Here is a 17,227-nt window from a genome sequence, read left to right on the forward strand (position 1 = left end):
AACTCCCCACTGCCAGGGGTTCTGTTTGCCTCCCATTTCCCACCTCCTCCCATACCAGAGTCCCCATTCTCCCTCCAGGCACTACCATTCCTCCTTCCCCCCCATGCCGCCTATTCCTCCTTTTTCCCCACCCATACTAGAATCCCCCAGTTTCCCTGCCCATCGAGGTGGGGGGGTCTGTTAACTCTCCCCCATTCCAGGGTCCCCCATTCCATTGGCTCTGTGTTCCCCCATTCCCATTTCCCCCATACTAGGGTCCCCCAATCTCTCCCCCAGCAGGGGTTCTGAGTGCCCCACATTATCTCCTCACCCTATACCAGTGTCCTCCATTCTCCCCACTATGTCAGGGTTCTGTGTCCCCAGATCGCTCTCTTCCTCATTCTCCATCCCATGCCAGGAGCTGTTTGTTTCCCACCATGTTTTGTCTGGGTGATAAGTCATTCAGGATGTCATCATGTGAAACTCTTGGGAGAATGAGCAGAGATCAGATAAGGTATTGTTATGTTGAAAGTCATTAATGAGTGCCATTAGTTTATTCCTTATAGACAATTGCTGAGTGCTTGAAGCTGTGGCTGTGCTAATCAGATGGCAGGGACTCCATGTGTCCCCTGTTTTCTGGTTTACCCAAAAGTCAATAGAATTCTGGCCACTGATACCTAGAACAGTCTTTGAAATTTTTGAATTTATCAGATAGGGCATTCAAAAGTTACTGCATTACAGACTGACAGAAAAATGCTATCAAGTGGGTAGTAAGGTCTTCACAAGCTCGGCCAAAAAATGTAGCATCTCGTGTCAAATCTTTTCTTAATGGCATTATTTTAACAGTGGAATAACACAGACTCTTCAGACTTCTCATATAGTTAAATGATAGAAATCTTTTGTTTTAGATTACTTCTAAATATTTTGTAAATGATTAATAGTATTTTTTCCTGTATTCTTCCCCTGGTTTGAGGATTGCACTAGGGCTGAGACATGATATGTGTCTAGAATGATGCCTACAGTTAAGCAGCAGTGCACACATTCAGAGGCAGAAACTTAGAAGCCTATGGAACTTTTACAGCCAAAAATTTACATGTTGGTTGAGTTTAGTCAGGCAGCAGCTGAATGGCGGTTTTGTGGTTCTCAGTGGTGCTTACATTGAGATTGAGACGCTTAAGTCCCTTTATTGATATAGCCCCATTGATATTTGTTGCCTGTATTTGTTGCAGGCACTGTGAAGAATTATTTTGTTTTGATTTACTATTGCCTATGTTGGTATTGACCTAAATGTTTTTCATTCTTTTGATTGTGATAGACAAGTTTCGGGGACCTTTGCCTGTGTTTTTAGTTTATACTAGGTACTCCAATTAAATCCTGGACCTTAGTACCTTAAGAGTTACAGATGGGACTTTCAAAAATGTTTGGTATGAGCTGAGCTCTGCTCCCGGTGAAGTCAATGGAGGTAGCATTCTGGAGCTATTGAAGTCAAAACTCCCATTAACTTCAGTAGGGCCAGGATATCACCCTGGGAGTTTTACCATTGACTGTAAATGGAGCAGAGTTAGACCAATGCTGAATACTTCTAAAAATCCTACCCTATGTGCATCCCCCCATTAGGTGCCTAAATATGGGCTTAAGAGCCTAACTCTAGACTCCTATCCTTGAACTTTTTGGTCTATGTGCATAAAAGAGTTTACAGTAATTTTCTTTATGTACTAAAGGTCTAAATAACTTCTCATTGTTAAAAATGAAGAAAATTTATTTTAGTATGAAGATTTTATGCCATTAAGAGAAAAAAAATACTAAAAATACAGTTTTTACCCCTGATGCATATACTTACTTGTAAGTAGTCCCAGTGAAGTCAATGGGATTATACATGTAAATAAAGTTATGTACCCGCTTAAGTGTTTGCAGACAGCCTCCTACTAGTGGCATTAAAAACAAACAATATTTATAATTTAGTGTATTATACATTTTAATCTAAAGATGCTATAGAGCAGTTTTTCAAATTAGTTTTACAAAGACTGAACCTGATTTAAATCAATTATTGGGGAGGGAGGGGGAAATCAAGTGATTTAAATTGGGTTGTTTTAAATTGCTCCATCCTGAAGGTTAGGTACACTTTCAAGGGTAGGATGGAATTACATACATATCAATTCATGGGTTTTTTCCTTCTCTTTCTGTGATTTAGGCTTCAGGTAAGAAAACTACCTAATTCTGTCTTGTGGTCCATGTACCTTTCTAGTACTGCTAAAATATTCAAGGCCACAGCAATTAGCATACAATTCAATTTCAAGGTTTATAGTTGATTGCCTTTTTGTGGCCATAATACTTAAAACGGAAGCTGTTGTAAAGTATTTTTTACTGTTTGAAGCAAAACAAACTGCAGAAAAAAGGGAATTGAATGACTGTGACAGCCTGGTAAAGGAACCTGGAGTTTGTATTTATTTATTTTCTGGAAGCATCATGACATTGATACATATATGGGGAAAAGAATGATTCTTTTCTGAGTTTTTTTTTTCTTGGATAATGGATGAAAATCTCACTTGATTTTTTAATCTCTCTCCCCTTTCCCCCCCTCTTACCACCAAAATGTACTTTTACAGAAGCATAAGATAGATCTTTTCTACAAACTGCGCCATGTGATGAATGAACTCATTGACCTGCGTAGACAGCTACTGTCAGGTCACTTGACACAGGATCAGGTGCGAGAAGTCAAGAAACACCTTACAGTGCGACTGGACTGGGGTAATGAGTAAGTACAAGTACCATCTGAGTGCCATCTGTTTTAATTAATATGGAATGTTTTTTGTGTAATGGAATTTGTAAACTGTTGAACTATCTTCTAGTTGTTGGCAACTGAAACCAAATATCACTTTTTACATTCTGAGTTTACGACGTACCTCCTCCCCCATGGATATACATAATTAAAAATTCTAAAAATGTATGATTTGCTTCTACCATTCATTCCTTTCTGAAGGAGTCTGTATTTTTCAATGTGTTTTAGGCCTTATCGTTTAAGATGTACAGTGAATATTAAATCTGAGGTATTCTATACATTGTAATTTATCTGCATTATTATTAATATTACCATTTTGGCATTTGAAAAATTGTTACTGTCAGTGGAACAGCTGTACAGCTTTGTTGTTGGGCAACACTGTAGAATAGCCAGAACTGACACTGTCTGATCAAATGATTAACACTGTGGAATTGAGGCTTATAGTATTCAGATTTAATTTTGTTTTAGGTCTTGTAATCCGTATAATTCTCTGCTGATGCTTTCTCAGATTTTGTGCCCTGATTATCAGTCCTGTTGTAAAGAGGTGACCATGTGAATCTTCTTTTTATGGAGCCAAAGGGATTTATAGTAATTTAGAGTTGAATCTGGAATTATAATTAATTACTTAAAAAAAAAACTAGCCCTATCCCAGAATCGACTCTTGAAAAACAACAAGTAAAAAGCTTGGCTTGCCTAGTTCTAAGGCAAAGTGCTGTGAACAGATGTGTTATGCGTGGCATGCACATGACCTTTTCAGAGGAAATGTCACTCTCCTTAGGCTTACAACAACCTTTCTTCAACCAGGATGTGGATACGTTGTAATTAAAGTACAGAGTAAAATTCTGTGTAAGTTACCAAAAACAGAAAAAAGTTAATTTTTCCTCCCTAACTTACTCTAGTCATGGCCACATTCCTTCAGCACCTGTGTCAGGACTCCTATGGAGAAGAGTACTGGAATGAACTGACAAAAACTCAACTGGCCCCTCTTGTTAAATTAATATATTACTCTCTTCTTAGTTGAAAAAGAGGCTCTGAAAGATGTAGACTAACAGAATTACTTAAGTGATTGTCTTGCATTTTAACTCCCACTAATGTAAATGGAACCCAATAAACCATTGTAATGCTTTGGGATTCAACCCAGACTAGTAAAGGGCTCATTCACCACCTGCCCTGCAACTCTAGATGCCTGAAATGCTCTTGCTGTGGCTCACAGCCCTGACAACAACAGGCAGCAGACAAGCATGCAGGTCACACCCTGGTTTCCACTGCTCAGTTACTTTTGCAAAGTGACCCCAACACCCTCCCAGTTCCGAATATCTCCCAAATCATCTGCTAATATGGCAATCTGCTGAGGTTCCCAGAATTGTGAACTACTGTGTTACCTCTCTCAGCCTCAGTAAGTGAGTTTTGCTACTGCTAAGCTGTGTGACAACTCCCTGACACACCAGCTCGTCTGTCTTGCCAGTAAACTCTTCAGGACACACCTTGTCTTGCATGTAACAAATAGTGAACCCCCACCTCCCAAGTTCCCCAGAGATGTTTCCATGCCATGTCCAGCCCTCTCCTGGAACACTCTCAGAAGTTAATAAATTTGCTACTCCTTTAAAGAGATTATGCACTGCAGTTCATTAATTTAATTAGAGTTTGACAACACTCTTATTTCAATCATAGCACTGAATTGGTTTTTAGTAAAAGTAAAACAAGTTTATTTAACAAAAGGACATAGGATTAAGTGATACCAAGTAAAAGGAATAAAGATTAAAAAGGGTTAAAAGCAAACAAAAGTAAAAATAATTTTCTAAGGCTAAAACTTATTTTCAGCAAGTTACAGTCTTTGCCTAAGCAGGTTTCTCACCTAAACTCAGTTCTCAAAGACTTCAACTCACTTGTTTGAAGAATCCAACATTCCATGATTTCAAGAGCTCTGGCCCCGTTAATTTCCCAAGTGATGGATAATTATGAGGGTTCTCTCCACATTCTTTTTATAGTCCAGTAAACCTTTGAAATTTATTATTTGACAAGTAAGCCCAGACAAAGCTTCTCTCTCCTTCTGGGATGTAGATGCCATGCTGTCTTCCTAAAGTTCATTGTCCCTACTTCAAGAGGCAGGAAGGCTTTAAGCTGTTCTTCCCTGCCTATTGACTTCCCATCATATAGAAATGGGGCTTCCATTGTTTTGATTCCATAATGCTTAATTTACATTGGAGACAGGTAGGTAGCTGTCTTCCCTCCTGTCGGGAAGAAAACCTATATTTGGTCACAGACTTTAAAGCATATCATCAGTGAGTATCTATAATTCCTCATATAATGTGAATGCATACCTTTCACAATTAAATGAATCACCAGTGTGATAAAAGACCTTGATACACTTTTATAATACAGTAATATTGTATACAAACAATTGATTCAATTGTATCTTTGAGGGTCAGCCCCCCCTGTCTTTATAGTTAAGAGGCTGTCTCCCCCACTTGCTGGTTTGATGGCTTTGTTTACCTTGCATGTAAATGCAATTTCATTGTCTCTGCCTGATGATCAGGTTAGTCAGACAAGCAAGTACACATTTCTTTGTCTAGGGCATACTGTGCTTATGCATTGCTTGCCAAATACATTTTAAGAACATAATTCTAGAATATATCCATAACCAGGGTGAAGCCCCGAGCCCTGTTAAATCGCCAGCCTCAGGGCAGCTGTCCCTTTTGGGCCCCCCCGTCGGCGGCCGGGGGGGGGGGGCAAAAGGGACAATGATGTTAAAGCGCTGCCCCTTTCCCCCCCTCCCCGTGTCGGCGGCCGTTCCAGTAGGGACCCTACCAGCAGGGCCACCGACGGGGTGTGGGGGAGGGCAAAAGGGGCAGCTACGTTAAAGTGCAGCCGTGGCAAAGGACCCTCCTTAAAGCGTTGCTGCGGCAGTGCTTTAACGTCGGCTGCGTACGGGCCGGTACCAGCTTCTTACTGGTACGCTGTACCGGCCCACTTTCACCCCTGTCCATGACTCTTTGTACATATCTTGTATATACCTTACACAAGAATATTAATGATCAATGAGTTATTAGTTTTCCAGTGATATATTGCATACCATCTTCTGGGTATATGTCATGACAACAGTGTGTTAAGTGCCGTGGGTATGTCAGGCCTGACAAGAGTTGTTGACACAGAATAGTGAACCTCTAAAGGGCCTCTGTGTCACAACCATACAGGAGCTTTATCCCTAGATAGTTTTGCTGAGAGAGGCAGCAGACAGAGTGAGCAAGAGGAAGTGAGAGAGGGAGTACTGAGAAGAAAGGAATTTGGACTAAATGGTAGTTCAGCACTGAAGGGAATAGTTTGCTCAATTAGTTGTTAGTGGACCAAAGAGAAGAAGTTCTGTTAAATAAATAATACAATAAATAAGTGTAAATCTTAAAGATAAAACCCATTACCCAACCACCTTATAGAAATGATCAATAGAGGTAAATAATGGTTAAATATAACATCCGCTAGGTATACCAATAATACAGTGGTGTTCTGTTTATGGTGGTAGAGAAAGACAGAACTTATGCTGTACTAGAGAAAGGGATGGGTTGAAATCACAGAGACAGAAATAGAACAGGATATTAGATAAATCTAGGCATATGTTATAGTGTGTGTGTGTGTGTGTGTATGTGTGTGTGTGTAAAAATCTGTATACCAGTGTGAGAAACATAATAACAAAAATAAATGAGCTATACTGGGATAAAAGACATGTCTGAGATATGGTTGGATGAAAAACTCAATGGGCTATTGTAATACCAGGCCGTAGACTATATAGGAAGAATGGATTAGGTTATAGAGATAAGAGCATAGCACTGTATCTAAAAGATGCCATAAAATTTAATCAGATACAGTTTCTGAGTAGGGAGGATCGTACAGTAGAATCTATATAAAATTCAAATCCCATGTCACAATAATACAAATATGTTAATAGAGTTATACAATGAGTCTCCAGATAAGGGAAGGTATGTTGAGCACATAACGTTGAGGGAGATCAAAGAGCCAACTAAAGATAATAAAACAGTAATAATGAGTGCCTTCAACTATCCACATACATATAGTTCACGTTGGGGGACAGTTTAGAGAAGCAATTTCAAAATTTGCTTCGGGGAACAGCTAGCTCTATGGCAAATAAGAGGAGAAGCTACCCTCAACTTGGTCCCAGGAAACTCTCAGAAGTTGGCTCAAAAATGACTATAGTAACAGCAACAGTAATCACAATACAATGTTTATACTGCCAGGTGACAGGGAAGAGCTGCAAGGGTCTCAGAAATCAGTGCACATAGCCTTGGTCTCCAAGATACCATGAGAACTGATGTTTGGGAGCGACATCTACAACTTTTTCTGCAATCTCTACCATTAGAATAGTAGAATTTAGATGGAATTTCAAAAAAGGGGATTTACCAAGTTTTCTTCACTTGGAGCATCTCCTTTTCAGTTGTATCATGGAGGGCATGATTATACCCAGAATTATTATTATTATTATTGTTTTATTAATTATCCCAAGTCAAACGTTTCTTATTCCTTTTGAAATTGAAGTGGTACTTTGTTGTTGTTTTTTAAATTAAAATAGTAAATAGTAACATTCACAGTGAAATAGTGACAACCTTACAGTAGTCTGGAGATCAGCATATTCACTTTTTGAATCAGCAAAAAGAATTTAGCAACAACATGCTTTTTTCAGAAACTGTCTGTTAACTGACTTGACCGTTTTGATACTCAGAGATCTGTATTCATTACAGCTATATCTGGGTGAATTTTTTTCTGTGTCAAGAAGTTGTTTTTTTAAACAAAATCTGTCTCAAAATATTGCAAACTGTAAAACTGATTTAAATATTACATCTCTCTTCCCTGTCTTGTAATGGGAGTTACTTTCAGTTCTCACTAATCTTTAAGTTCTTTAACCCCTTTTGGAGCAATATTGTCTGGTATCTAGAACAAAGGAGTGAGTGTCATGATTCTCGTCTTTTATTCTCAAGTTTGTCACTTTCTTAGTTATGTAACTTAACCACACTGTACCTCAGTTTCCCCATGTGTAGAATGCTGTAATAATGCCATCTCACAAGGGTTTAGGAAGCTTAATTCATTAATGTTTGTACGGCACTCTGAGATCATCAAATGAAAGGCACTGTTGTTAATATGTGAATTACATAATTATTAACAAAGAATATAAAAGTAAATATCAGTGCACACAATTTAAGCAGCTCTTTAGTTCCCCAAGGCAATGCTGAAGGATGGCACTCCAGGGGCAAATATTTTACAGTCAATTGTGTAATTTAATATTTCTGCAATGTACTATGTATAGGTAATCAGTTTATGGCCCATAAATATCACAAGTAGAGCAGACAATTAATCGCAGTTAACTCAAGCGATTAACCCAAAACAAATTAACTTGATTAAAAAGATTAATTGCAGTTTTAATCACACTGTTAATCAATAATAGAGTACCAATTATTTAAATATTTTTGGATGTCTTCTACATTTTCAAATATATTGATTTCAATTACAACACAGAATACAAAGTGTACAGTGCTCACTTTATATTACTTTTGTTTACAAGTATTTGCATTGTAAAAAAGAAATAGTATTTTTCAATTCACCTTTTTACAAGTACTGTAGTGCAATCTCTTCATCATGAAACTGCAATTTACAAATGTACAGATGCTCCCCGACTTACGCAAGCGTTCTGTTCCAGAACGCCTTGCGTAACTCGAATTTTGCGTAAGTCGGAAACCTATCTCCAACCATAACGCTAAAAAAAACCCAACCCTCCTATTTCTAGCTTATGGAACTATTTCCGTAAGCTCGGATTTGTGTACGTCAGGTTTACTTAACTTGAGGAGCATCTGTTGATTACTTTTGTTACATTGCACTCAAAAATAAAACAATATAAAAGTTTAGAGTATACATGTCCACTCAGTCCTACTTCTTGTTCAGACAAGTGCTAAGACAAACAAGTTTGTTTACATTTACGGAAGATAATGCTGCCTCCTTATTTATAATGCCACCTAAAAGTGAGAACAGGCATTCGCATGGCACTGTTGTAGCTGGCCTTGCAAGGTATTTATGTGCCAGATTTGTTAAACATTCATATGTCCTTTCATGCTTCGGCCCCCATTCCAGAGGATATGCTTCCATGCTGATGACGCTCATTAAAAAAAAAAATGCATTAATTAAATTTGTGACTGAACTTCTTGGGGAACAATTGTATGTCTCCTGATCTGTGGTTTTACCCATATTCTGCCATATATTTTGTGTTATGGCAGTCTTGGATGACAACCCAGCATATGTTGTTTAATTTAAGATCACTTTCATTGCAGATTTGGCAAAAAAAAGGTAGCAATACGAGATTTCTAAAAATAGCTACAGCACTCCACTCAAGGTTTAAGAATCTGAAGTGCCTTCTAAAATCTGAGAGGGACGTGGTGTGGAACATGCTTTCAGAAATCTTAAAAGATCAACACTCCAATTCGGAAACTACAGAACCCGAATTACCAAAAAAGAAAATCAACCTTCTGTTGAAGGGATCTGACTCAGATGATGAAAATGAACATCTGCAGTTTCTCCATCAACGCTCTGCTAGGTGCAGAAATGTTTGTTTCAAGTTCATATAATTTACACAAAGTCGGCCCATGTTGTTTGATGCTCTTTAAACTTATTTTAACAGTCATTATACAATGCAAAGTCACTTCAAGAACTGTAAAAAGAACAGGAGTACTTGTGGCACCTTAGAGACTAACAAATTTATTAGAGCATAAGCTTTCGTGGGCTACAACCCACTTCTTCGGATGCATATTCACTCTATATGCATCCGAAGAAGTGGGTTGTAGCCCACGAAAGCTTATGCTCTAATAAATTTGTTAGTCTCTAAGGTGCCACAAGTACTCCTGTTCTTTTTGAAGCATGTTTGTTTCTCTCCTTCCAATCCTTTTCACACTCTCCACTACTCATTACTGCTTTTGAAGCAATCCAATTAGCGGATCAGAGACCTACTCCTGTTCAGATGGAAAAGTCACTTAAAAAGTCTCACTAGAAATCATCACTCTGCCAGCTATAGACACCAGGGCCCATCAAGACCTTCTCAGGAAGGTAGCCCAGAACTTGAACTTGCAGGCAAAGGAGGTCTCTGAGGACACAGATCCCATGGTAGATATTCTGGTCCCAGAAGGGCCCTCAAGGGTGGCTCTGCCTCTGTCAGAACTATACAGAATACCACCAAAGTGCTGTGGCACATGCCCGCCTCTATCCCAGTGATAGCCAAGTGAGTAGAGCGCAAGTACTTTGTGCCTTCTAAGAGTATGAGCACCTCTTCACCCACCCCCAGCCCGGGACACTGGTGGTGGAGGCGGCAAACCACAAAGAGCACCGGGGGTAACTGGGGCCTCCCCCAAATCCAAGGATGCTAAGACGCTGGACCTCTTTGGTCGGAAAGTCTACTCCACCAGGGGGGCTCCAGCTTCACATAGCAAATCAGCAAGCGGTACTGAGCCGCTGTGCTTATAATTTCTGGAACTCTCTGGCCAAATTCCAGGAATTGCTTCCAGCGGACTCCCATTCAGAGTTTGGAGCTGTTCTGGAGGAGGGAAAGGTGGTGACCAGGACCTCTCTTCAGGCCGCCCTGGACTCAGTTGACTCAACCACCCGCACCATGGCTACGACTTTTTGTGAGTTGTGCTGGGGCTATAAAAGGGGTATATCTCCTTCTTGGTTCCTTTTCACTACCAATGGTGAGAGTCGGTGCTCCCCAGAGCTATTTACATCAGTTAGCCAGCGTTTTCTGAAAAGCTTGGTGTATATAGTTATAGATAGTTTAGTTCGTTGTAAGTATTTAGTGTAGTGATCTGAGACTTTATTATGAAAAAATCGACAGGTTTCAAGTAGTGTGCCACCTACAGCGATTTTCCCTGTCATGGACAGGCACAAAAGCTGCTTAATCTGCCTTGGGGGAAGGACACACGAGGAGCAAATGTCCAGTTTGTACCTCGTACCCACCAGTACAAAGAAGCAGAGGACTTCTGCCTAAAAGTTCACCTGATGAAGGAGGTGATGTGTCCTGTGTTGGAACCAGCCCCTGAACGTGTTCCTTTTTTACGTAAAGGTACAGAAATTTATTGAAAATATTCCCAAAGAGGGTCTTTTTTATGACCTACAACCATGGCAGTTCTTTTCTCCACTACACAGGTTTTGAAATCAACACTAGAAGCTTCACTCGGAAGAATGTTACTACTTTTTCCCTACAGTGTCCTGCTTTTGACACCAATGTTGCTCCTTTCTGGTTGTACGCTCTGTTCTTTCCACCTTATTACATAACTCCCCCACCCTTACCCCCAGAAAAACAAAAATGAACAACAACCAGGCAAGACTTCTGCCTGTGTAACCCACATGCCTTTTGCGTTCCAGTATTTTATTTAAGCTTATGCTCTAATAAATTTGTTAGTCTCTAAGGTGCCACAAGTACTCCTGTTCTTTTTGCGGATACAGACTAACATGGCTGCTACTCTGAAACCTGTCTTCAAGAACTGTTACTCTCCAGGAGGTTGGAACAGATGTGTATAAATCTTCCTTTTCCGTTCTCTTTGTTTTAACAACAGTAGGGGGGACCTTAGTATGCATGGCAGAGTCGAGTCTGTGCATTATTAACCAGTTACATATCTGATTATTCCACTTTGTTCTAGTGTCTCTATAAAACACACTATTTGCTTTTAATTCCTTTTATTTACTGCCTCTTTCGGCATAGTTGTATTTCACTAACTTTATACCATAAGCATGCTTGATTGCAAACATTAGTCTTACTTCTTCACTTTGTCACTTAAAGTAAAAGCAATCAATATGAATGCAACACATTTCTTACCTAAGAGGATTACCCGTGATGTAAGCTCTCCCCGTAAAGTTTACAATATATTGCTCAAAGCTGTATCACTTATAGTTCACTTTGTTTTTATATACATTTTAATCATATTAGATTCCATCACATTCCCCATTTTACTACTGTATCTGGCACATCATATAATATTGATATTAATTTGAATGACTTTTAATTCATTTACCTATTCACAGGGATGAATTCAAAGGGATGTCTGTTTAGCTGCACAAGCAGTACACCCTTGTGAAAGGCTGCAGCAACTCTAAGTTCTTTTTCGAGTGATTGCTCATGTGTATTCTACAGTAGGTGTGCGTGCTTACCACGTGCACCGATGCCGGAAGTTTTTCCCTTAGCAGTACCCATAGCGGGGGAGCACCGCGATGACCCCTGGAGTGGCGCCTGTATATCGCGCTATAAGGGGAGCCATGTGCTCCCCCCACCCTCAGTTCCTTCTTGCCGCCAGTGAAGGTAGTCGGAACTTGTGCTCCAGCTCTGCTGCAGCCTTTCTACTCAACCTTAGTGGTACTGTTCGTGGAATTGTTACTTCAGTTGTTAGAGTGGGCTCGGGGCATGCCCCGTGCCCCAGGCTTCAAGTTGTGTAACTCCTGTCGCCGTTCTATGCCTGGGAGTGACCCTCACGCTGAGTGTCTCCGCTGTTTGGGTGAGACTCACATCAGCGAACGTTGTAAGATCTGCAGGTCATTCAAGCCGTGGACCAAGAAGGAGAGAGACATTAGACTCCGTGCTCTCCTGATGGAATCGGCGTTGGCCCCAACTCCGGCATGCCAGGCAGACTCGGCACCCGCCGCTGCGTCATCGGTGTGTAGCGAGGCCCCCTCTACTAGCCGGCACCGCTCCCCCTCTAAGAAGCAGGGAAAGGGCCCTACCTCGCAGCGGTGCTGAGACAAGGAAAGAGGGGAGGCTGGTCCCACGTCGGGCGGCCCTCGGTCCCCCCTGTGCTCAAGGTCTCCGACTCATGTGGAGCGGAGCAGCCTGGCGCCGTCCGCGCACACATCTCCGCCAGTATGGATGCCATCGACGCCAGAGGCGATGCAGGCGGTGAAGGACATTATGAGTCTGCTGGTTCCAGGCGTGCAACCGGCGACGGCTCCCCGGTCTCGGGTCAAGCCCTCATTGGGTGCCCATCAGACCTCTCCTGTGGGTCGCAGTTCCCGCTCCGAGGACTGCTCCCTGCACCGTTCGATGCCGACCAGGCCATCGCAGTCACCGCCGGCACAGGAGTCTCGGGGACCCTCTACGCCGCCTGCCAGCGACAGGCATCAAGAGAGGCGCCAGGAATGTTTCCCTTTGCGACCCGACGACCGCAGCCAGTCTCATCGGGATAGACGTCGTCATTCTCATTCCAGTTCCCGCTCACCTAGTCGTCAGGCTCGGGATTCCCCTCGCGATGACTCGGCATCAGGGCACCGGCGCTCCCGCCGCCGTCGTGGGTACCGAAGTAGCTCTTCGGGCGGGTACCGTTCCTCGACATCGAGGTCCAGGTCCTGAGAGAGGCGTCATCGCAGGCACCGCCGCTCACACCGTTCCCGTGAGACCGTGTGCTCGACGGTGACCTCGGCCTCGGCATGCAGCCGCCCATCCCCGGCCCGCACGGCTCAGCTGGGACAACTACCACCACCGGGCCCTCAGCCGGGTCAGTGGCAAGGGGCCCCATGGCAAGGACAGTGCTGCCAGTGGGCACCGATGGCCGCCCAGACGGGGGCCCGCTCGGTCGCCAGAGCGTCACAGGCTCCATCAGCCTCGTCCGTCCGCCTAAGAGACAGATCGGCGGGCCACGAGTCGGTGGACCTGCGCCCAGACTCTGATCTGGGGCTCGACCCCCCGGTGCAGACCGAGGCCCACAGCTCTGTGCGGGCCCTTTCCCAGGCACCGGACGACACCATAACGGCGCCTCCGCCATCAATCGCTCAGGAGTATTTTCAGGTGCACCAGGACCTGCTAAAGCGGGTGGCATCCAGCCTCCAACTGCAGGCCGAGGAAATGGAGGGCCCTTCCGATTCCCTCTTTAATGTGTTGTCCCCTTCGGCACCGGGCCGCGTGGCTCTGCCCCTGCACCAGGGTGTGGCCAACATTTCCAACACCCTGTGGCAAACTCCCGTCTCCTTGGTTCCGATCTCCAAGAAGGCTGAAAGGAAGTACTTCGTGCCGGCCAAGGACCATGAGTACTTCTATTCCCACCCGGCACCTAACTCGCTTGTGGTAGAGTCAGTAAACCACAGAGAATGACCGGGCCAGCCCACACCTACCCCCAAAAATAAGGACACCAGACGACTGGACTCCTTTGGTAGAAAGATTTATTCCTCGGCAAGCTTCCAGTTCAGGGTAGCCAACCACCAGGCCTTGCTGAGCAGATATGACTTTAACCTGTGGGAGTCTCTGCCTAAGTTCGAGCCTCTCCTCCCAGACCGGGACAGGAAGGACTTTAAGGCTCTGGTGGAAGAAGGGGCGGCAGTGGCTAAAGCGGCCCTGCAAGCGGCATCGGACGCAGCCAGCTCGATGGTTTCGGCAATTTCCATGCGCAGGGCTTCGTGGCTCCTCCTGTCCGGACTCTCGACGGAAGCCCAATCCCTTATGCAAGACCTCCCGTTTGATGGGAAAGCGCTCTTTGCGGACCAGACGGATGTCAGGCTGCATGAGATGAAGGATTCCCATACCTCCCTGCAGACCTTGGGCCTCTACGTCCTTCCGGCTAAGGACAAGGCCAAACCGCAACTGTCGGCTCAACCTGCGAGGAGCAGATACGAGCCCCCGTATAAGAAACCGAGGGACCAAAAATGCCCGTCTCAGTGGCAGTCCCGCTCAGCCCTGCAGCCTGGGCCCACTAAGGGAAAGAGGCAGTTTTGACTATTTGCAGGCGGGCACGGAGCCAGTTGCCAGGGAGACCCCCCAATTAATAAAGTTTGTGTTCCGCAACCGTTTGTCTGCCTTCCGCATGGCGTGGTCCCATATAACATTGGACCAGTGGGTCCTCAATACCATTTCCAAGGGCTACATGTTGCAGTTCACCTCACCCCCACCAAACCACCTGCCCTCCCCGGTAGACCCGGGGGACCCAGAGCATGCCCACCTCCTAGCTCAGGACGTGGACCGTCTACTGCACCTGGGGGTGGTAGAATTCCAGAGCAAAGGGTTCTACTCCCGGTACTTCCTGATCCTGAAGGCCAAAGGGGGCCTCAGGCCCATCCTGGACCTCCGGGGCCTAAACCGTTTTTTGGCCCGCTCCAAGTTCCGCATGGTGTCCCTGGCCTCTATTGTCCCCTCCCTGGACCCGGGGGACAGGTATGCGTCCCTGGACCTCCAGGACGCGTACTTTCACATTCATATTTTCGAGTGGCACAGTGCTTCCTCCGCTTCCTAGTGGGGTTAGACCACTACCAGTTTGCGGTCCTCCCGTTTGGCCTATCCACGGCACCCAGGGTAGTGAAGGGGCTACCTCTCTCCACCCAGCGTCTTTCCTGCTGGATCACCTCATGCATATGCACGTGCTACGATCTGGCAGGGGTTCCCCCACCACTAATCGTTAGGGCTCACTCAACGAGGGCTCAGGCCTCATCAGCTGCCTACGTAGCCCATGTCCCTATCCAAGACATTTGTAGAGCGGCCACTTGGGCCTCAGTTCATACATTCACTTAGCATTACTCAATCATCTCCCAGTCTAGGGATGACACCTGGTTCGGTAGGGCGGTACTCAGTCCCGGACTATCGTGAACTCCTACTCACCTCCAACAGATATTGCTTGGAATCACCTACTGTGGAATACACATGAGCAATCACTCGAAGAAAAAGGACAGTTACCTGTTCCGTAACTGGCGTTCTTCGAGATGTGTTGCTCATGTCTATTCCACACCCCGCCCTCCTTCCCCTCTGTCGGAGTTGTCCGGCAAGAAGGAACCGAGGGTGGGTGGAGCCCGTGGCTCCCCTTATAGCGCGATATACAGGCGCCACTCGAGGGGTTGCTGCGGTGCTCTCCTACTACGGGTACTGCTAAGGGAAAAACTTCCGGCACCGGTGCACGTGGCGAGCACGCACACCTACTGTGGAATACACATGAGCAACACATCTTGAAGAACGCCAGTTACGGAACAGGTAACTGTCCTTTTCCTTATACTTGAAGAAAGCTAGACCTTATGGGGTTTTATTCTTTTAGACCTCCATTGTTTCTTTTTTCTCAAATGCCTTAATCTGTGGGCAGTTCTTAAATAGTAGTAACTCATAATTTTGTGTCCTTAGTTACTACATATGCTTAGGGTCCAAATCTTTCCTGTCTGGTTAAGGCCATTAGGGAAGAACTGGATACTGTCAAAACCTACCCGGGGAAAATCAGGTTGCTGGCTTCTGTAAGGAAGGTGTTGTACAACTATCACTCAAAAAAAAATGTTTGATATTCACAATCTGACTAACCATTGTCCAGTATCTAATCTTTCCTTTCTAGTTAAAATTGTTAATGTTATAATCGGACCCCTCTTAACATATCTGGTTGCCTCAGATCTCCTTGACGTTTGTCAGTCTGGTTACAAATCTGAGTATGGCATGAAAACTGCATTGGCAGCATTGGTACATTATCACCTTCTGGCCATAGATATATATCAGATGTCCATACTGATATTGTGAGATCTATCCACTACCTTTGATATTGTTAATCACAAGGTGTTGTTGACTCACCCGCATACGGGGGCGTGGTAGAAAGGTTGACCTTCAGTGACTTTGGTCTTCTCTCTTTCAGAGATCCCAGGTGATAATTTTGGACAGTTGCTCTTCTGCTGCAAGGGTACTCTCATTTGGAGTTCCTCAGGGTCCTCTTGCCCCCTCTCTTGTTCAGTAGATGAGAGGATTAGTGAGGAAGCATGAGCTCTGGTGTTTTCAGTATGCTTATGACTCCTCGTTTTGTTTTTTTATTTCATTCAGTCCATCCACTGCTATTAAAGACCTTATTTAGTAGAAATGGGTCAGGGTTAGCTGGATAGATAAGATGGTGGACCTAGATAAGACTGAGATTATACAGGTAGGTTGGGGGAAGCAACTAGAGGACATGGTGAAGATTTATTTTTGTCACTCTAATTGAGGGGTATATTTGCCACTTGGTGCTAATATTCACATTCTGGGGGGGATTGTTGGACCCCCAATTGCTTAGACAATAACTATTGTTTGGTTTTGTTTTACAGTATCCCCTAAACTGAGAGAATAGGTCTATTGTGCTAGGCACTGTATAAACACATAGTAAAAGACAGTGTGAGCCTGGAAGATCTTACAATCTAAAAAAGGCAAGATTAAGGGTTTGAAACTATTCTAATTTATCTGGAACTTAACCAATACTGTAATCTCTTGTGGCACTTTAACCAAAGTTCATATCATATTTGATATTCAATATAATATTAAATAAAATATTTAACCTACAAGCTAGTGTGGGGGAATAGGCCTGGCTGGCCTCCCTTGCACCGATCAGAACATCGGCGAAGACTCGTCATATAGGCCCGCCGTGCAGGCCACAAGCCGGAACTAGGCTAAGGGTATGTCTACACTACGAGGGTAATTCGATTTTACTTAAATCGAATATGTGGAATCGATATTGCAAAGTCGAA

General features: G+C 43.9%; 1 protein-coding gene across 1 annotated transcript in view; it reads left to right on the plus strand.

The window, feature by feature from the left end:
• The first annotated feature begins 2,609 nt into the window (after positions 1-2,609).
• DOCK3 (dedicator of cytokinesis 3) overlaps positions 2,610-17,227 on the plus strand; it is a 357,395-nt gene continuing 342,777 nt past the window's right edge. The window contains exons 1-4 of the mRNA XM_029912574.1: positions 2,610-2,727; positions 12,495-12,927; positions 13,220-13,852; positions 14,313-14,927. Coding sequence (XP_029768434.1) covers positions 2,625-2,727; positions 12,495-12,927; positions 13,220-13,852; positions 14,313-14,927 — 1,784 coding nt within the window. The 5' untranslated portion in view covers positions 2,610-2,624. The remainder of the gene's footprint in view (positions 2,728-12,494; positions 12,928-13,219; positions 13,853-14,312; positions 14,928-17,227) is intronic.

This window comes from Terrapene carolina, unplaced genomic scaffold (assembly GCF_002925995.2).
Source record: "Terrapene carolina triunguis isolate 2854851 unplaced genomic scaffold, T_m_triunguis-2.0 Scaffold232, whole genome shotgun sequence".
Lineage (NCBI taxonomy): Eukaryota > Metazoa > Chordata > Testudines > Emydidae > Terrapene > Terrapene triunguis.